Here is a 20,458-nt window from a genome sequence, read left to right on the forward strand (position 1 = left end):
TTTCGATTCTTTGGTTTGTTTTATTATTTATTTCAGATTTTACATAATTAGCACATTAAAACAACACACATGATCCAAGTCTTTCTACCCACAATATTGGAAGTTCAAGTCTGTTAAAAAAAATGTGAGATTAAAGGAATGTGGAATATAAAAGTCAAAGCTCCTATGAACAGTTTATATGTAGCATCAACGAAGCATGTAGGAATATTCAGCTCTGAAACTCCCTTTGGAACGCAGGTATTCTCCATGAAATTCAATCTCTGCCATGTTTCCAGACGAATGCCACTGAAACAGCTGCTGGCCTTTAAACACATTTGTCTTCAACACGTCCCTGTCCCGGATCTGTACATGAGACAAAACAGAGCAGTCATTGTACACTTCCTATCATGTGTGCAGCGTTTTAGAACAAAGGAACAGGTTCTAAATCCCGTTCGTACCATTATATATGTAGATTGGGAGTTTGTGGAGTTGAATACTAATCCTATGTGCAGGGCTTGGATTCTGATCTTCACTGTGGGAGGGGCGTTGATGAGGACTCGACAGGTGTGGTTGGTGCTGGACGTCGTCGGATTCTCAAAGACACCGCTCGGGGAAAACAGCTGAATGTCACAATCTGTGCAGCAAAGATAGGATGGAATAAATGTACAGGGTCGAAAAAATAATAACATGAATTACGTCATACGTGATAACCAGGAAGTTAGGGCAACATTTTTTGAAGTTCAAAATGGTTTGGGATGTGAAGGAGACAAAATAAAGCGCAATGTGATGTAATGGCACTAAAACAATATAATTCTAAACAAAAACAAACAAAAAAAACATTGTGGATAAATCAAAACTACTTTGACAATCTCACACAAGCAAAGAAAACATACAGCTTTACTATAAGTTCAGCTTCCCTGATTTAATTGCAGGGCTCTGGCATTGTATTGCATTAGATAGACACTGCAATTGTTCAGACTATTGCAAACATCTCTCTGGATTCAGTTGGAACCTTTATGTTGCAACACGGCTTAAACAATGAGTTCACATCCTTTATACTCACATATACTCCTTCTTACCCTGATGGTGGCTCTTTTTTGTATTTTTCCGTGAGGTGTAGGTGAACATGACTCCGATCCCAGAGGTGAGCAAACTTTGTCGCACCAGCAAGACGTTGGTTCTGGTGGTCAGTTCACTCCCTGCTATCTGCTCACACTTCTTAACGAGTGTCAGGCGGTCAAAAAATGCAACAAACTCCTCTGTAGAAGAAAACGTTTTTTAGCTGCAGAAGTCATGATGAAATTTACCCTTTAATATAGTTTTCACAACCCACTTTTCGTGCAGTTTAAGGAGCCAGATTCCACTTTTATATGAATGACCTCATCCAGGGGTCGACCGATGGAGACAATACAGCGGCCGCTTATGTTTCTTAAGTCCACAGTGCCCGATTCTTCCAGGAGCAACTGTCCACATGCACCTGGGAAGAAGAAGACCCTGTAAAGCTGATCCTTTAACCTGCTCTTATTGAGAACATGTAAGTTTAAGTTGGACTAACGTGGTTTAGACTTTGGGACGGTTGTAGTTGTTTGTGTGATGGTGGTCTCAGGTGGACTTGGAAAAGGAAGTTGGCCCTCTTCTGAAATGTTAGCCTTCTCTTCAGTTTGCCCTGCAGTGGTGACATCTGAGGTGGACGGCACGTCTCCACAGCTGTCTATGTAGCAGCCCTGGATAGTGATGGGCTTTGGCATGTGCATGCAGAACCGAGGGCTGAGAGGCTCTGGGTTAGAGGGGCCCATGCAGGAGACAGCTCTGGACTGGATCCCATACCCACAGAGCACTGAACACTGAGGAGCAGGATAAAATATTTTTCTGCAGCAAGTACATTCATATTAGCAACTGTTTATAGGTTACTTCCATAATACTTATCTTGATTTGTAAATACAAAACCATAGTCTTTTTTTGTTTCTATTTATCTTTTAACCAATGGCATTACAGCTAATAGTTTTACCTGACATGTTCCACTCTCTTGTTCTTATTTCCTGTATTCAATCTTTGATTGGCCTAAGTTTATAACTTTTCTGTTTACTGATTTCATAATACATTTTTTAAATGATTAAGTATATTGTTTTCTTTATTGTAAGCCTAACTATGATGCAAAACATATTTTTTAGAATGTCCCAAAAGTCTCAGTCGGTGGTTCCCAACTTTTTTTTCTTTCTCCTACTTGTATCTAAGAAAAAACTGAGCCCCCTGAATACCCACACAAACAAAACACATGATACATTAATGACAACAAATTAACAATCATTTTTAAATCAATTGTTTTCATTAATATTCACCATTTCCTTTCTGGTATAAGCTTAACAATTTTAAAATTTGCTGATGTTATTATAACCACTTCCCCTCCACCCCCAGACCTCAGGTTAGGAACCTTAATCATTCTATTGCTGTTCTACCAACCCATGGTTAAAAAAAAAAAAAAAAAAAGTTGTAAATTATAATTTGCAACTCCTGAGAACATGAACGCAATGAATGGTTTTCCTTTTACAGCAAGAATTGACTTATAAACATACATTTTCATAATTAGCCAACACTTAATAGTTTTCCTCTGAATCTATAGTCTAAGCCTCATAACTTGTAAATGTACCTGGCTCCAGGGTTTCACCTCCCACCTAAAGGTGCAGACCTGCACCAGGCAGGGCACTGTGATGGCTGGTTTGATAGCTGTTCGGCAGGTCTCCTCCGGCACCACTCTTTCTTTACTGTTGAGAAACTGGACACATGACACAGTCCTCTGAGCTACACCCAGACCACAGGACACAGAGCAGGGCGAGGACGTGAATACCTTCCACCTGGACAAACAACAGTGGTGTTCAAACCATTCTTCTTTTGCAATAATAGATCACACTCATAGAGCTTGTTAGTGTGGGATATACCTTGCTGGACAGCTGTGTGCATTACATGAAACCACTGCTGCAGGTTTAGGAAAGTCACTGCACTCTGAATCCTCCACCACTACCTCCTCTTTTTCTGTTTCTCTAGCACAGTACTGCACTCTGTTGGCCACCCCTCCTCCGCACGTTACACTGCAGACTCCTTGCTTAGAGCGCCACCTGGTTGTTGTAAAAAAACCACGAGATTTACTGCACTTAAAGATGCATGATTTATTGCATTGTGTAATTGTTATCCAGGTGATAGTCTCACGATGGAGGGCAGGGAGATGTGTTGCAGGTTTCAGAATGAAGTGGAGGTTTGGATGAAGCATCACAGTGGAAGTCAGGGACCCCCAGTCTGGTTTGGTGCTCCACACAGGAAAACCACACCTGCAGGGTTCCTACATAAGCATCAGGCTTTGGTTGACTTTATCAGTAGAGGAGATGCTGTTTCTGTGTGAGGGTGAGTATTTCTTTTTATTTACCGTTACCACAGGTCTTTGAGCACTGACTGATCACAGGACTCCACACGTACACAGCCAGTCTGTGATTTGGCAACAAACCAGACTTCAACATGGGCTGATCCTGGTCATGCAAAACTTAGTTTAGACATGCTAAACAAAAAAACAAAAAAAGAATGAGATGTTAGTCGTGTTCTGCTTTACCTCTCTTGTAGATTCCCATCCAATTGGGCAAACATCCACCACACAGGGCACATAATCTGACGGTTTGATCAGCTTTGAACAAAAGCTCTGATCCACTTCAGTATCATGGCCGCCTTCAGTCCGCACACAAGACACAGTGCGTTTTGCTTCTCCTGGCCCGCACACTGCTGAACACTCACCAGGCTCTGACACATGCCATCTGTAAACACGTAAGAGGGATGTCCCATTAAAGCTATTATAGGATGCAGGAAAACCCCTTAGCAGCTTCTTATTCTGTAACCATGACTAACTTTTTGATCAATGCTCTCTTTGCAATCATTTATTTTCTTCAATGTTTATTTAAATTTCCTGAAATCATGAAGAGGGGTTTGTAATCATGGTTTGAAATGAACCTAGAGGAAAGGAAATGTTCGATGAACAATCTAAAAAAAACCAAAATAATGCTCCAAAATTAGATTTTTAATGTGGAAATTGTAGCATTTGTCAATCACTTGAACAAGTAAGACAATGACTTACCTGTTTTCAACCAGGAAGTGATCATTATCACTTGTTGCTATTCAAGCCTATAATAATATAAACAAACTCCCTACAAGTTGCTTAACTGACTGTCTGATAAAAGTAACAAACTGATTCCAGTGGTGTGAAGGTGGATGCACAGATTTGTCAATAGATAACAACAGTACAGGATACCTGGCAGGACAGTGTTGCAGGTTACAATTTTCAACAGTATTTGGAGCGGCATCGGTCGCACATTCAGAGGCAGGAACGGTTACCACATGACCTCCATTTTTCTGAATACATCTCACAGGACGCACTCGCTCTCCTCCACCACAGGAGGCGCTACAAGGCCCAAACATCCCAGTTTCCCACCTGGAAGACAGTGAATTATTCATGTGTACCCATTTGTGCTGGGCTGCACGTGAACACAAGTCCTATGAGTAGAGAACGGTATGAACCTTACCTGGGGGGACAGGGTGAGAGCTGACAGGTTGTGTGAGGTGGTGTTGGTGGAGAAGGGGATTCACAGTTTTGCTCCTCCGTCTGCTTGTTGGTATCTTCACCTACACACACATACACATGCTTCTGTATACCTGTAAAAAAAAAAAAAAGTTACAGTTAAACAAAAAAGTGAACAACTTAAAGTGTTTCAATTATTTGTGGAATTAACTGTTTTACAAATCTCTAAGAATTTGTTTGAAATTTGCAAATCCAAATACCCGATATCAGAACAATGGCTAAATAAATCAGGCATACTCAGCTCCATGAAGTTCTTATAATGGAAAGAGTATAATTATGGTACAATGGTTTTCTTATAAAAGCACATTTTGAGGCACACTAAAGGCCTCCCATTCCTGATCTTCATGAGAGCTATTTTCTCCTTAAATAAGAACGCTGGGACAATAACGTGCAATCAGTTTGTGAAGTTATAACGATCAGATCTGTAATATTATACTGAGATTTTCCATATACTCAGATAATCAGTTACTGACCTGACCCACAGGAGACAGGGCAGGGTGTTGTGATGAGAGTCCATTTCCCTTTAGGTGTGTCGCCTTTCAAATCACTGTTCCTGGCAGGTGTGTAGAACTGGTAGCTAATGTTAGGATTTGTTCTCTCTCCGTATTCTTTACCATACTTGCGGTAAACCTACAATAAGAATGAAAAATAGTTTGCACATCCATTTTTCCAATCATAATTCCTTTGGTGTACTTCCTATTTAAGCTGTTTTCAGAAGTTTTGATATGCATCAATTGTTAAGGTAAGTTCACCTCTTGAATCAGACATCTTTTTATGTCCTCTGTCTGACCTGTATGTTTATCTCCTCCTGCAGCGGCCCAGGCAGCAGCAGCTCCTCCATCTCAGGCAAAAGGTCAGGGGTCAGGTGGAGGCGGTACTCCAGGCGGTTATCATCCAGTCGGGAGGGGTGGGTCATATTGAGTGCCATGCTGCCCCTTCCAGACACAATGTACCCATCCCCAACTGTTACAGCTGTGGACACACATTTTAAAGAGAGCATCAAGTTTGAAGTCCTGCTAACTCTGATGAGGAAACACAAATCCACCAGAAAGCGACAACACTCACCAATGTGGGTAAAGAGGGGTGCCATATTGACAATATGAACCTGTGTGGCGTTCACTGGCAGAGAGAGGAAGGTGGTGTACTCTGTAACAAAAGGCATTGAATCATTAATAATTGGAAACAAGATTTAAGGCTTTAGAAATCGTTACTATTTAATGTGCTTTTGTTTATTGTTTAAACATTTTTATCTGATTTTTTTCCACATGATGGCTGCAGAAGCAACAAATCCTCACTTGAGAAGCAGAATTTATACTATAACAAAAAAAGAACAAAAAAGTAATACATTTTAAAATAGCTAATCATAAACCAGGTTAAATTATTACACATTATTGTTTGCTACCTCTGGCCTGACCACCAGTGTAGGAGTCAGAGGTCAAACTGCAGGTCGATCCATCCCCACCACACACTCCACACACATCCCTCACTTTCCCAGAGTGCAGCACACCATCACAGCCAAACACCTGAGACACACAGTACATTAAAACAAGTCTTAGACTAGGTGTAAAACTGTCTAAGCTATAAAATGTATCTGTTTCCTTGCATGCGTACTCTCACTCAGTCATCTCTACCTTGCATTTCCCTTTTAGACAAGCAGTTGTGGAGCCAAAAGGAGGCGGGCTGTCGGACTCACAGCGAGTCCCGTCGACAAACTGAGAGCCTCGGCTCACTATGAAGCTTTCTCCCTCAGACTGGCACATGTATCTGCACTGCTCATCCCCTGGTCATGAGAAGAGAAGAGTTTAACAAGGATAAAAGGATTTGTTCCTTATAATGTAGAAAATAAAAAGTGTTTTTTTTTCAGCCCACCTTTTGCAAAGCCTTCAGCAGGGATCCAGGTGTAGAAGGAGGCTGTGTTTGGTTCCAGGTAGAGAGGGTGGGGGTCTGTTTGGGAACACTGCTCTGCCATGAAGTCTAACTGGGTGCGCTTGCATGGCTGCAAAAACATTTTCAAAAGTTCAGAAACTGACTTTTATCTCATACTTTTCTGACATAAAGCTGGCTACCTTAAATTCTAAATACTATTAAGGAATTTTCACAGGACAATTTTCTTTTATCTAAAATAGTTCATGACAATATCTCCCTTTGCCTCAGGCTCATGGTCTAACCTGTAAATGATTTCTGTGCCTTTGAGTCTCACCAATTTCTTTCTTTCTTTATTTTTCGGAGTCTTTTTAGATGAGCACCAGCTGATCATTACTCACGAAGGATCATTTAAAAGAAGGACGATTCTAGGTAGGATGATCCATTAAGTAAACATATTGACTGACTATATGGAGGCCCACTGTAAACACGACCGGCATGAGCTTACCTGCTGGTGACAAAGTTCAGCCTCAATATCTGGCCCAGTACAGTCATTCCCTCCAAAAGCAGGTCTGACAAATTAAACAAGAAATGTTAAACCAACACTTTAATTAAGTTGTCTGTAAGCTGTACATGTTACAATATCATATGAACTACATTTGATACCGAGGGTTATTGCACTTTCGTGTCCGATGAGTGACTCCCCCTCCACATGTTCGTGAGCAGGAGGTGAACTCCGACCAGCTGGACCAGGAGCCGTGCACCACCACAGATGAGCTGAGCTCATCTAAGGACACACAACGCCCCCTCAGACACCACTGCATGAGAGGAATGCACATTATGAAAAAAACATTAAACTCTGGGAAAGTGATTACAGCAAAATGAGTCTCTGATCTGGGAGCAGTAAGTACTTGATTAGGTGCACACTCTGTCCCATCCAGCAGTGGGACCAGGAGACGTTTGCAGGAGCTGTCATCATCGGGGTTAGTGTGACAGGACAGAGCACGACATGCTGGCTGGTGGAAAAGGAGACTGCTACAGTGACCATGACTAGAATTGTTTGACGTTAGCTACCACCTGGTGGTGACACGCTGCAATTACAGTCGACTTACCAGGTCAGGGTTGGCGAAAGAGCAGGCTTTGGCAGAGCTTCCGAAAGCTATCCGGCACTGATCATCAACTCCATAATAAAGACCAGGTTTCCAGTCCTGTAGGGAGCCTCCCAGTGCAGGCAGGTTCTTTACACACTCAGCTTTCCCCTCACTGAAAACATACATACATTGGACCTCTTATTCTGTTCTCCAGAATAAAGCAAAATCACAAAACAAAATTTTTGAAAGCATCATAAGATATGGGATAACAGCCTGGTGTTGTCACTTGTATGCTCAGCTAAAATCAAAGATAACTAGTCTTGTGCAGACAGCTTTGAAAATCTTTGGTGTTAAAAAAAAACCAAAATACACATTTCCAAACACTCTATGAAGAGTCTGTTGATAGACAGGAACAGACATTAGTGTCTACCCCTACCTGCATTCTTCACTTTGAGTTTTAGCTTTGACCCTCTGGGAGAAGATTCAAGGTCATTCACATCAGTCTTAACCACATTCATTTGTGCCAACGTCCATTAATATAATAAATAAGAGGCAATGTAGGATGATGTGCCAAGGGGCCGCACAATATGTCAAAGTGTCAATATGTCATTACTGTTGGAAGGCTTTTTATGTATATGTGGAACTGTTGCATGTTTTGTATGAAAATAAAGTGTATCTTATTTCACACCTCTCAGAAACAGCTTACTTTTTGTTGCACTTAGGTAATGTAACAAATGTAACCATATATTTTAAAATGTGAAAAAAGAATCTGTTAAAACAACCTGTTGTAAAACCACAAAGATATGACTTGTAGACAAATTGCCCTCTTAACAGAGCAAAGCATGTCTGATAAATGAGAAGCTTTGTCTTGCACAGCTGCTCTGCACAGGTGAGCCCACCTGAAGAATGTGAGCAGCTGTTGCCTGCTGCAGGGGGACCAGGTCAGATCCACACTGTTGTAGCCGCCGTCAGAGGCCATCATGAAGCCACTCCTGCTGCAGGTGTTCCCCACTCCGTCATGGTTGATTCCAAAACTAGGTGAATGGAATATAAAGTATGTTGAAATGTATTCTTTATCGTCATATCAGGGAGCGATCTTAATGACGTTTTTGATTGGTGATATTTAAAGTTTTTCATCCCATTGTGCAGCAGAGAGACTTGCTGCAACGAAGTCGGAGAATCTCCTCTCCAAGGATTTGCTTCATTAAACGTTCTGTTGTTACTGTTCTCTGTCCTCAGAGTGATTCACTGTATTCAATTAACCACACTTTTTAAAAGTGCAGCAAATTGCTAATATGTTTTACGAGACTTTAATGGCCTTACATTTTACAAGAGCGTTCCCAGAAAGGCTCCTAATCTTTGTTACTTGTTAACATTGAATGAGCTCAAAATAAAAAATCCATTGGTATAAAAGTGAAGATTTAACTACTTCTTAAACTTAATTGGATTTTTTTTTTTTTAAATACATGTGTAATTGTAAGTGTACCTGAGCTCAAATATTACCCAACTTGGTGTGAACTAGTTTTCACGTTTTGGATTTTTTTTTTTTTTTTTTCTTCTTTTTTAAAACTTTTTTCTTAAATTTCTGTTCTTGCCAAAAGCAATTGAAGCTTTGATTTTTTAGTTTTGCCTGAGCTGTGATATTTAACTAATTTCAATTTATGGTGCAAAAGGAACACTTGCAGCATGTAAATTTGACAAACTCCCCTCTAAAGATTTGCTTCATTACAATTGTCTAATGTTACTTTTCCCTATCTTCAAAGTGAAACATCCTAGTCTTTGAATAAAGTAAACGAGCAATTCGTACAAGTAGGTTAAGCATGAAAGTAAAAAATGTTCCCAAAATAAGGTTTATATGCTGGACACCCTTACTTTTGATACAGATAGAGTACTACAAGATCATTTAGATTCACTATGTACATTGTACTGAACTCTGCTTTACCTGTGACCAATTTCATGAGTTATGGTGATCCCGAGGTCAAAGCCGGTGTCCTCTGTGATCACACAGCTCCAATCACTGGAACAAGCCCCACCCAGCTGTGCTACACCTCTGACCTGCTTATTCCCATCAGGCAGCACTAGGTCATACCTGTTTGTAACAGCAAACATAGAGTCAGAGACAGTGTGATGATTCATGAAGTTATTAGTAATACAGCTAGCTTCAGGTAACAAACCTTGTAATATACAACAGAAGGTCAGCGTGTAGAGGGTCCGTATCATTTAATGGGTTTATCCTTCGGCCCCAGTCACACACACTTCTGAGAGACGAGGTTATGTTGGAGGACATTTGGATCTCTGGCTAGAAGGAGGAACAAAAGTTAGGCACTGGTAGACAAAATAAATAAGTTTGACTACAACAGCATTAATGTGTCTACGGGTGATTGAAAGAAACAAGAGCAGTGTGATTAGAAGACTTCTAAACTTAAAAATGTATTCCTAAGTCACTTCATACATGAACGTGAATGATTGTATAGGATCTTATAATAGGGATCCCCTTACCTCAGGCTCTGTCAAAATGATCATGCGGACCAGGTGCACCCTCATGTTGGCACCCAGGGTCATGTCTCTCAGCAGCTCTGAGGCCTGAGTAGAAATTGGAGTGTAAGCCAGGCTCATGTTTTTCAGTATGTGCTTAGTGTAATTGGACTGCAGTGTTGCAGCACTGCTTCTACATCTACCTATGTAAACATTTCAACACACAACATCTGAACTGTATTTTCCTCCCTCCATTACATAAGAACTATTTTTTATTTACCTTAACAGTGTACTTCATAGAATTTCTGTCAGACATACTATGTTCAAGGCTCAACATATAAGACATTAGGCATAAAGCTATTCAGAAGAAAACCTTCCCTTCTTTACTTAGCCTTACTATATTGAGGTTGGTGAGGATGTATCGTTCTGTGTCTTGCTTGTGGACTTGCTGGACATCAGGCCCTACCACCACCAGCAGTTCAAGATGTGTGATATCAGGCATCAGAGCTGATCGACGCAGCCGCACAATCTCTGTGTACACGATGAGAGAGGACGAGACTTAAAAGTGTGTCCTGGTTATATGTTAAGTGACCGGTTGGTGGTTCAATGTGTATAATAAATAAATATCAGGTATATATCACAGATTACACAATGAAAGTAAAGAGATTTTTTTTTCCTGTAAAATAGTCCTTATATGTTTCTAAGGTTCAGCCATACCTGAGGCGTCAGGAAAAGAACCAGAAGAGGAATCTCTTTCTGTTTGACTGGTGGAGTGATGAAAAGGCTTTAAAAGGACACAGACAATGGCACCATTTTTAGACTCTCTACAAACAGCAGCTTTAAACCTGTGTGACTAAAAATAGATCTGTGGCCCACATACCAAATTAAAATACAAATCTATTTCAGAGCTGTTTGTATTTTAAGTCATTGTCATGTAAATGCAGTAACACACAGTTATTACTCTCTGCAGGTCATGCTTTTGGATGATAAACAGTTTAAGTTGGAGGGTTCAATGTACTTTGCAGAAGCAGTGGAATCACTAACCACAGCACTCCCTTTCACCCGCAGCTATTCCACCTACCTCGTCCAATGGAGGAGTCAATAGAGCGGCGCGTCCAGGCTGCAGTAAGAGCAGACAGAGCAGGGTCATAAAAACCATGTTTCCTCTCATCTCTTCCTGTGTGTGTCTGTGTACCTGCTCTGCTTTCTAACACCAGGACAAACTGTGATCCTCCTCTCCAGAAGCAGCACAGAGCCCAGCAGTATGAGTACCATGTGTTTGTGTAAACAGCGGGGTAAAGTTGACCAAGGACACACGTCATTTGGAGTTTTTTTTTTCCTGAAAGAGGACGGCTCTCATTGGTTGTGCATGGTTCTTCTTTGTAGAATGACAAATTTTTGGTCATTTTTACCTTTCATCTCTAAGCAATCAAACCTAACGCAATCCACTTAGACATTTTGTACTTGAAACATTAAGATGAGCTGCATGCTTCATTCGGAAACCAAAAACAACGTTTGGAAGCTATTTATCTTGATATTTATCCCTTCACAGCTGCAATCACTTCTGAATGAATCCTCATTGTAAAAAGGAACATCTTTGAGTGTTGTTGTTGCATATTGCTGCCTTTAGAGGGCAGTCATGATCTGATGAGGATGCGTTAGAGAAGGTGGGAGGAAACAAAAGTGCACACACTCCTCCACAAGAGAGCAACAAAATAACATCCAGTGTGTCCAGAAGAGTTATAAAACCATATTTAAAGCTAAATTGCCTGATTGGAATTCAGAAGGTTCACAGTCGAAACAATTAAAAAAAAAACATTAAAACTTAAATTAAAAACCCTTTCGACCCCTGGGTTTTGACTAGGATTAGATTGTTTTACTACTTAAACTTGGCCAGATTAATTAAGCTTTACAACTAATATTCAAAATGTGCAATCATTTTGTGGCTTTTTGAGTAACTATTACAAAGTAGATGATTAGAGTAAAACCAGGCCCAACATATTTTGTTCTACATCTAACACAATATTAGTTTGCTCCGTTTATTTATTTTCTTTTTTTCTCCTGCTATGCCAATAACAAATGTCAAGATATAACAAGAATGTAATACCCTTTTCAGATAAACTTCTCAAACCTTGTCTCACCTTCCTGTAAACAGTGTCTGACCGCCCCCATGATTCTCTTTAACCTCTTCTCCATCCCCTTCTCTCCTGAGAGGTTACAGTTTATCTCCATAAAACCAGGATTCAAGCCCCCATCTGCCATTAGCCATCAGCCTGTTTCTCAGTCTGAATTAACAGCCGGGTGTCACAGAGGTATTACACCAGCATCGCTGCTCCTCTAAAACCTCAATGCCCTGCTGGATTTCAACAGACTGTGATAAGTGTTGTCGGATCCTCATGGCTGTGCAGTGCATGGGAGGAATTGTATATTTATGATGTTCTAAATTATACATATCTAGACATATGGGGTACTGAAGTGGGCACAACAGATGAAGCCTCAGGAAAATGTTGTTGGATGCAGTTATTGAAGAAGGAGGAAGTAGTTTATGGAAAAACAATGGTCTTTGTCCCTCTGTTGGATTTCTAGTAACATTTTGTTAATATTTCTTGGTAAAGACTTCTAATATATTTTAAATTTCAAAGTCTATTATAATGTCCTCCTAATCGTGGATGTTACTTGTAACAACCCTTTGGACAGACATTTGGTGAAAACTAGTTTTGTGACTCTTAACCTCTCGTTGTTTCACTTTTGAGAAGAATTTATACAGTAGCTCTAATTTGTGCAAGAAATGATTCTCATTCATCTGCATCTCTATCTGAGTCCCTCCATCTGTCACCATGTAGTAAAAGATTCATGGGTGCAAAACCTATTAACACTGACCTACCTCTTTGTTGTAGCACCATCGTCTCTGCTCATTACATTTGGATACTGTTTTGAGCATGTCGATGCTCGGATTGAACTGTCTTTGCTTCAAAGACAATAGTTAAGTATTAATTTAAGTAGCTGGAATTCTTAGCATGAACTGACGAACAAAGTACTTTTATAATCCAATCTCTTTCTTCATAGGGCTTTTTTTAAAATCTTGCAAGTTATCAATTGTTACTGCAACAAGAGGGCGGTGGTTAAATCTAGCACATCTTTCAAGTCTGACTCAGTGAAGCTGTTTTTCTATTAGGAATGTGACTATATTTATAAAACTGCCATAGTGATGGATCAGATGCTGAATCAAAGCTACAGTCATACATCAAGAATATCTCCACCAAATGGCCTCATAACACCCACTTTCAAATATATGGATGTTCCTCTCAGCCGTTATGTGCTTTATGTATGAGCAACTCAAGCTTGAAGTTGTAACTTGAGAAAATCTGTAAACACAAGAACGTCTCCACCCACTGATGGAGTTTTTTGTGTTTTTGCAGTGAATTAAGACAAATATTGTGTTGATGGCACATTGTCAGCCTGGAGATGATAACTTGCACGCTTGTGATGCAATGCTGAGGATGCCTAAACCCTCAGAATAAACAGATATTTTCCAAATTGTTGTGTTCTTCCAGCTGTTTCAGCATGTCAGCATATCAGGGATGCAAAGACGCTGCAGGGGTATTTAATGATGCCCCGAAATGTGCTGCTAAAGATGATTTAATGATGATGGTGTGAGGTTTCCTTTTAATGGAGAAATGACTGTGTCAGTGTTTGATGCTCTGTGATGGAAAATCCATACTTTCAAAATGTCAATCCCATATGAAGCAGGAAAGCACGTGAATTAATGATAACTTTCAATGTGGATCTTTTAGCCTCTACAAACAAATCTTTGAGAATTAGTACAGCTTTAATGGTGACCATTTCCTTGAAAACATTCTATTTTTGTAACGTTCACTCCCTTAAATGGTTGTTGGTAAAATGCAACTTGTTTTTAGGTCAATGTACCCTCTGTCTTTGATTCCCCATAGCTGGAGTTGAAGCTAATCTAAAAAGTATCAAGCCTTTATTCAATCCCACCTGCTCCCAAGAACACAAAAAGATTAGAAATTACCCATTAATTTACCCCATATTGCCATGGCCTTGTTTCCCCCTGTGCTCAGCCTTTTACCCTCTGTTCCTCTGAGACAATTGTAACTGCAGTTGACTGCAATAAGGGACTGCAGGGAAAGGCACAGAATACTAAGATGGCCAAGCCACACAGCCTACATTTAGATCAAACCCTCCAATGAATGGGCAGTATGCTCCTTTTGGGCTATTGGATGATAGTGTAGTTGTTAACAGACAAACCCTGTAATTGAACATCTGTCAGCATGTGGCTGATGGGACCAGAATTTTAATAAACTGCACATAAAAAGGTCTGACTGCAAAGATAAGACTCAAGCACAAGTACAGTAATATGAGTAACACACAGCTACAACAATTGTGATCAATTTAGATTCACATGAAAATAATGGCTCATCGTTGCGGGAGCCTAAAAAGTGATCAATATATAAAGACTGCAGAAAATTAATCTCTTTCTGTCAATTCAGTTTACATTTGTTTTTCCCTTATCCCTTCTTACTGGTGTCTTTGTCGTTTGTGTGCACTCCAAATCAGTAACTATAATGGGCTGTGCTTGGACAAACTCAACCCTGAATTTACCAGGACTTTGACCTCACAGTCTTGTGTTTTCATCGTGTGAATTTGTGACTGTATTCGTTTAAAATGAACAATCATGATTTTACTAGGCATTTCTTGCGAGCTCAAGAAAATGAACCCTGGTCCCTGTCCCATTTAAAAGTAAGCCCCAATCACCCTGAATTCAAGCTACTTCATTTCTAATCAAGGGCTTCAGAAACAACTATTTCTATTAATCTGCCATTGAGTATCTTTGGTTACAGTCTTAGTATAACTCAGTTACTGCTCTGTGTTGCCTTTGAATTGAACCTCAGGAACAAATAAAGTCTTTTATAATGAACTGAGTATTACTTTAACTGTTAACCAGTTAATCTATCCTATTGTAGGAGGCTCTCACATGGACCTAAAGAATCTGAAAGAATAAGAATGCCAACCTGACAAAATGGCTCTGTTGTAAAAAAAAAACAAATAAAAATAAACAACGGAAATACTGTTATAGGAATTGTAGTGTTTTTAAGCTTGTGACCTTAGGAGCGCTAATAGGGTATTTTACCTGCTTTTTGTGAAGTTTCTTGACTTAGAATTTGTTCATCATTTGGCGCTATAGATTCATTACTTGATGGATGGATCATGGAAGGAAGGAAGGAAATACCAGTTTCTGCTGGATCAATTAAGAGTAACTTTAAATTGTCTTTATCTTGTGTGAAAAGATTCAAAAGATTAGGCCGAATTGTCCCCTTTTCCCTTAAAATAAACATTTAGGATTTAGGGAAAAAATACAAAAACAAACAAACAAGTGGACTCATTAGAAGAAGCCTATCTTAAGGGTTTTTAGTCAGTGAGTCAGAAACTCAAAGTTGGATCACTGATAATCGGTACATCCCTGCTATTTGTAATAAAAGCTAGGCTATATCAATTCATTACAAACGCTGTAGACAGTGATAAACTGGCATAATAATAAGACAAGAACTAACAGTAATGACATGTATACGCCGTTTTTAACCCTCTTGGAAATTGGCTACTTTTTTTAAAAGTTACCTTATGTGTGTCAAGCAACCATTTTTGCATTTAAGCATAAAAAGAGACTGTCAAATAAAAAAGTGACTTTCAGCACACTGCTCTTCACTGTTAAGAGACGGCACGTGTAAAACCTCGCAGAGCATACAAAGAGTCAGTGTATAACCAGCGACGTCAGTGTCTCTGGCACTGAGCGGAGTCGGTTGGGGCCAGTAGAAGCAGCAACGTCACTCCCTGACGGCGGCATCAGAGCAGCACGAGCGGCCATCCGCGCAGCAGCGAGTCGGTCGCTCCGGAACTCGGCGGAGGAACACAGCAGTCACTGTCCCTGTACGTTTTGGACTGTCTGGACGGCTAGTTTCCGCGTCTGTGTCTCAGGTAAACCTTGAAGTCATTTTTGAATGAAACATCGTTTATTCGTTTTCTGGTGAGTTTTCTGGTTTATTGTTTTAAAAAAAACTAGCTACAAGTAACAGCGTGGGCACCAACCTTAGCAAGTACAATGACGAGCAGGCTCGCAGCTATGTTGTACTGTAGCCATAAACTGTGTGTTGCTATGGTGCTGCAAGGCAACATCCCACCTGCTGCTGCCGCCACTATTTGCTTTTTCCTTCTCCTGTCTTACAAAGGCAAGTAATAATGTGTGTAAACTAAGCCCACTTTTACTTAGACTATTTATTTATTTAAAGTGTAGGTGTGTTTATTTGTTTAATTGTTAACCTTGTTGCCTGTTTTTTCAAAAGACTTGCATATTTTTGAGACATGAGGACTCTGAATAACCTTTTTTTTTTTTTTTTTTTAAAGCTAGCCTCCTTTACTTAACATGAACCACACTCCTCTAGCTCCACACTGCCTATCAGCTCAATTCAGCAGCTTTGGCAGACATAAGAAAGGTCGTTTTGAGTCTTTTTCCAGTTCAGTAGTCAGATGTGTGGCTTCAGGTGATAAAACATTGCATTACCACTAAAACAAAGCTTCTGATGCCTTTCCCTCTGTAACTGCTGTCTATTTTTTTTTTTTTTTTTGACAGTAAACAACACAAGATGGTGATTTTCAGCGTGGCATCCCTGAGAAGGACATCACAGCAGGCCATTGAGATGGGGAACAGATGTTTGCAGTGATGGTGCACACAGTATATTCCTATTTTGTGGCTCACACAGCAGCTGTGGTTTGACGTGAGTACATGTCGATGCCAGGCCTGCCACGAAAAGAAAATTCCATTATCCCTCATCTCCTGTCTGCTGTGACAGAGATGAGGAAATCACCATGCCATGCTGTTGTGAGGCCAGGAAGTAGGGGGAATTATGAGTCAGAATGGAGAAGAAGAGAAAATTGTCAATGTTGAAATTGCTCTATTTGTTCCTTAGAAGGCTCACAAGCTTATTTTAAGAGGAAAAACTAGCGTTCTCTTCAGCTGGCATCTTCAACCATATACCTTACTTGTTTTTTTTTTCTTTTGATAAATTAATACTCATACCTTTTATATTTTCTGACACTGTCAAGTACATATCTAGGGATTAGACTTAATGCTTTGAGTGAGAGCAAAGAGCAGCAGGGTGCATCCAAGGCGAGGTCTGTTCATTGTATTTAAGTTAACACACCTCGTTATCATAGCTGTCAGGAGGGAGGATTCTTTTCTGCTGTAACTTACCCAGAGCAGTAGAGATAGTGGTAGGAAAGGAGGGGTTGGAGGAGTGAGAACAGAGAATGACTGTGAGGGAGTGAGCGTGCTTAACCCAGCCTCTGAGTGACTCTTGTATCCAAGGACGAAGGTAGCAACGCATCCCAACGCCACTCTTCGCCCACAGACCGCTGTGAAGAAACGGGGCCGTCACATAGGCACTCAACAGAGACTCAACAATCTATCAGCGCTTCTTCACAGGGCCCCTGGGGTTTGAACAGCCAGTCTGGAGTGTCAGGGCTGATGACTGAGCAGATCATGGCATCAGCAAGTGTCAACTACACACAACAACATACTTTTTAAGTTTGAATGGGATTTTCTTTGCTTCCCCCCCCTCCTCAAAACAAAACAAAAAGCGTGTTTTTTCCTTTTCCCTTCACCGGCGCCATTGCACCTAAACTGGCCCACGTTTGTGTGTGCTTTCGGCAGAGGAGCAGACTGGAGAGGAGGTAGTAACAGGTGCTTGCGTGCCATAGTGGATTTGGAAGTGTGGAGGAGAGCTGAAGATCATGGGGAAATCAAACAGCAAGCTCAAGCCAGAGGTGGTGGAGGAGTTGACAAGGAAAACCTACTGTAAGTACCATCAGATCTTTTCCTTTCCTGCTTGTGTTTAGACAGAAGCTCTTCCACAAGGTGTTTTTTTCACACCTTTAATTGGGAAAAAAATTGGGTGTTTTATGCTAGCTTCTTAAAGCAAGCAGTACGCTCCTGGTCTGATTTGAATGAAGTCCATTATAATGCTGTGGAGGAAATCAAGATCAGTAAAGGTCTCTGAGAAGTTGTAATCATCATCTTCAATCACACCGAAGGGATCAATGAATATGGAGATGCTGAGTCTGTGTCTGCAATCAAGCTGAGGGGTTTTAAAGAGGACGACGAGGTTTCATATGCAGATCATAGATTCTCTACTCAGTTGTATATGCACTAAGAGATAAGAAGGAGAAACATAATAAAACCGTGTGATACTATGCTCCACTTTCCTGTTTTGGAAAGGCATTCCTTTATGGCATCTCGACACTGTGAGATATTTTGGGGGGGGGGGGGGGGGATTTAAAGTTGCAATCTGGTGGAAGTCTGCACGTTCCAAGTCCAAAAGAAATCCCGACGTCCTCGTTGATTTAGCGGGACAGTGCGAAGCGACATCATTTGCAAGTCACCCCCGAATCGCAGCAACTAATTTGTTGATCATTTTCTGATAATCAAAACAAAAATAAAACCCACGTGATTGTCCTCCGAGGTTGTCAATTTTATTCAAGCAGAACATTACATTTATAATCACAGCAACAATGTCTGCTGGGAAGAATACTATATTAATCATTCCAGTGCTATTTGTGGAGCGAGCGTTATATTCTTGCATATTATTTGAGCAGTACAGTGTGCAGGTGTGGGTGGGAGTTGACATCCATTGGTTGCTTAATGATGGTGTTATTTGTGTGGTGGGTCCCTCCACAGCAGAGCCAAGGAAGGCTGTTGTGGCAGGAAATTGCTGTGGAGGAAGATTGGGCTTCGTGCTGGGTTGGGCTGCTCGCTGCTGTCCTTTATACACACACACACACACACACACACACACACACACACACACACACTCACGCATGCAGTCACCCTCTCTCTCGCTCTCTGCTCCTCTTTCCCTCTCTTACCCAGTGCCCTGTCTCTCCAGCTTTAGCCCCTAATTGCCCTCTTTGAGCAGGGAATGGAATAGTGTAATTAGGATCTTATCTGGTTAGCATCGCTGAGAGGGGCATCAAGCTTTCTGTCCCTGTGTGATCATTTCTCTCTCTTGCTCTGTTGTTGCCTCGTTGAAACTCTATCATTTCTGCTTTCCTCTCTCTCCCTTCCCCTTGAGATGCTTTGTCTGCAATTTTAGTAAATGTTTTCCTTTTGGTTCTTGACAGATTTGGGACTTAAACGTTTCTCCATGCTATTGTGTCTTTTTGTTTCAGTGGTGAAATATGATGCAGATTTTTTTTTATGCCTGCTGCCCAGCAAATTATGCCCTCTGTGTTGACAGGCAACCAACAGGCGGGAATATTGTCTGTTTAGTTTAAATAAAGTATGTAGATGTCTATCGTCGTTTTTTTTTTTCTTTCTTTTTTTTTTTTTTGCATAATAAGAATGCTGGCATCTTTATAGGAAAATTACAGAGAACTTAAAAGACCAAAGGCAACTTTAAGCTGTGCAAAGACTCCCAGGCTGGAGCTTAACCTGCACTTTAACAGAACTCTTTTTCAACCAGAAATGCTTTTCCAGGCGACTGTTCTGACATCCAATAGACAGGCCAACAGCCCTATTAAAATGTCTGCACGAAGCAGGCCTGGCCCATGTAACAGCATGATGATTTTGTAAGTTGTCAAAGCCATGAAGAGGCTCACAGTGACAGAGCTCAAGCTGGATGTGTTCTTGCAGACCCTGCAGGGCCAAGAGGCTGAGTGGGCCCTGCACTCTAGTGCAGTGGGCTGATTGCTTTACTACCCATTGCCCCTGACTGAGTTAGTGTAATATACACTATTTCTTTCTTTTTTCATGAACTCGTAGCCATGGTAAATTGCCTCGATTTCTGACTACATTGACTTTTCAGGTCAATGTAATGGTAGCTTGGCATGGCTGACAGTCGAGAGATTGAGCATGACATTTATAACCAAGGAAAGGCTCACATGATGCTGTGCAGGAAAACTTCCTGGGCTAGATTCTTATTGATAGCCTCTGTGTGAATGTGGAATACATGCATGTGCCTTTCATTTATTGAATAAGACAGGTTGGGAGAGACTAGGGATAACAGTGGTTGTCCTGTAACTCCCCTCCTTGGAGGTCGGAACATTTTCGGGTCCCCTTCCTTTTACTGTAAAAAATGGGAACTATATGAGGGTTAAAATGTAATAAAAGACCATCAGATATGTGATAATCATTTCCCCATTAACTTTACGTGCATACAAATCAAGACCTAATACCCTTAATATGCCACGTCTATATCCACAAATAACATCTGCTTTAAATACTATCATTGAGGTATGGTTAAATATTTGATAATCCTGCTGTTTGTTTTTTTTTAATTTCAAGTCCCTGTGAAATAAAACACAAACTGTTATGGTATTAATCCTTTAGATGTTTATTCATCTGCCAAACATATTTCAAGACAGC

General features: G+C 40.6%; 2 protein-coding genes across 5 annotated transcripts in view; one reads left to right on the top strand and one right to left on the bottom strand.

Moving 5' to 3' along the window:
* On the bottom strand, positions 1–16,262 carry adamts13 (ADAM metallopeptidase with thrombospondin type 1 motif, 13). Its single transcript, XM_079370748.1, has 30 exons — positions 16,129–16,262; positions 11,105–11,143; positions 10,741–10,807; positions 10,421–10,554; positions 10,048–10,131; positions 9,723–9,847; positions 9,491–9,637; positions 8,448–8,582; positions 7,570–7,720; positions 7,369–7,473; positions 7,124–7,275; positions 6,966–7,029; positions 6,464–6,590; positions 6,226–6,374; positions 5,997–6,117; positions 5,660–5,740; positions 5,385–5,566; positions 5,068–5,224; positions 4,539–4,668; positions 4,268–4,447; positions 3,578–3,776; positions 3,398–3,497; positions 3,184–3,313; positions 2,916–3,092; positions 2,627–2,831; positions 1,535–1,823; positions 1,313–1,456; positions 1,059–1,238; positions 438–613; positions 1–342 (listed from the first exon to the last, which is right to left on the bottom strand). The coding sequence occupies exons 1-30, from the start codon at positions 16,213–16,215 to the stop codon at positions 187–189; spliced, it is 4,173 nt and encodes a 1,390-aa protein (XP_079226874.1). The 5' UTR covers positions 16,216–16,262; the 3' UTR covers positions 1–186.
* LOC306841140 (neuronal calcium sensor 1) overlaps positions 15,821–20,458 on the top strand; it is a 16,699-nt gene continuing 12,061 nt past the window's right edge. For 2 of the 4 annotated variants that reach the window (XR_013781436.1, XM_079370819.1), the window contains exons 1-3: positions 15,821–16,017; positions 16,670–16,814; positions 17,750–17,893. Coding sequence is in view for 3 of the 4 variants with exons in the window: in XM_079370819.1 (XP_079226945.1) it covers positions 17,830–17,893 (64 nt within the window). In the remaining variant the exon portion in view is untranslated. Of the gene's footprint in view, positions 16,018–16,184; positions 16,269–16,669; positions 16,815–17,749; positions 17,894–20,458 lie in introns of those variants that run through there. The other 2 variants (XM_079370821.1, XM_079370820.1) reach the window with 2 other exon arrangements.

This window comes from Symphodus melops (genome assembly GCF_947650265.1).
Source record: "Symphodus melops genome assembly, chromosome: 1".
In the NCBI taxonomy this organism is placed as follows: domain Eukaryota; kingdom Metazoa; phylum Chordata; class Actinopteri; order Labriformes; family Labridae; genus Symphodus; species Symphodus melops.

Coding starts and splice junctions, on each gene's coding strand:
- adamts13 (XM_079370748.1), bottom strand. CDS start 16,215: ATGTTGCCTTGCAGCACCATAGCAACACACAGTTTATGGCTACAGTAC. Junction 8,583..9,490: donor ACTCATGAAATTGGTCACAG/GTAAAGCAGAGT, acceptor CCATTCACCTAG/TTTTGGAATCAACCATGACG. Junction 1,239..1,312: donor CTCCTTAAACTGCACGAAAA/GTGGGTTGTGAA, acceptor TTTCTTCTACAG/AGGAGTTTGTTGCATTTTTT.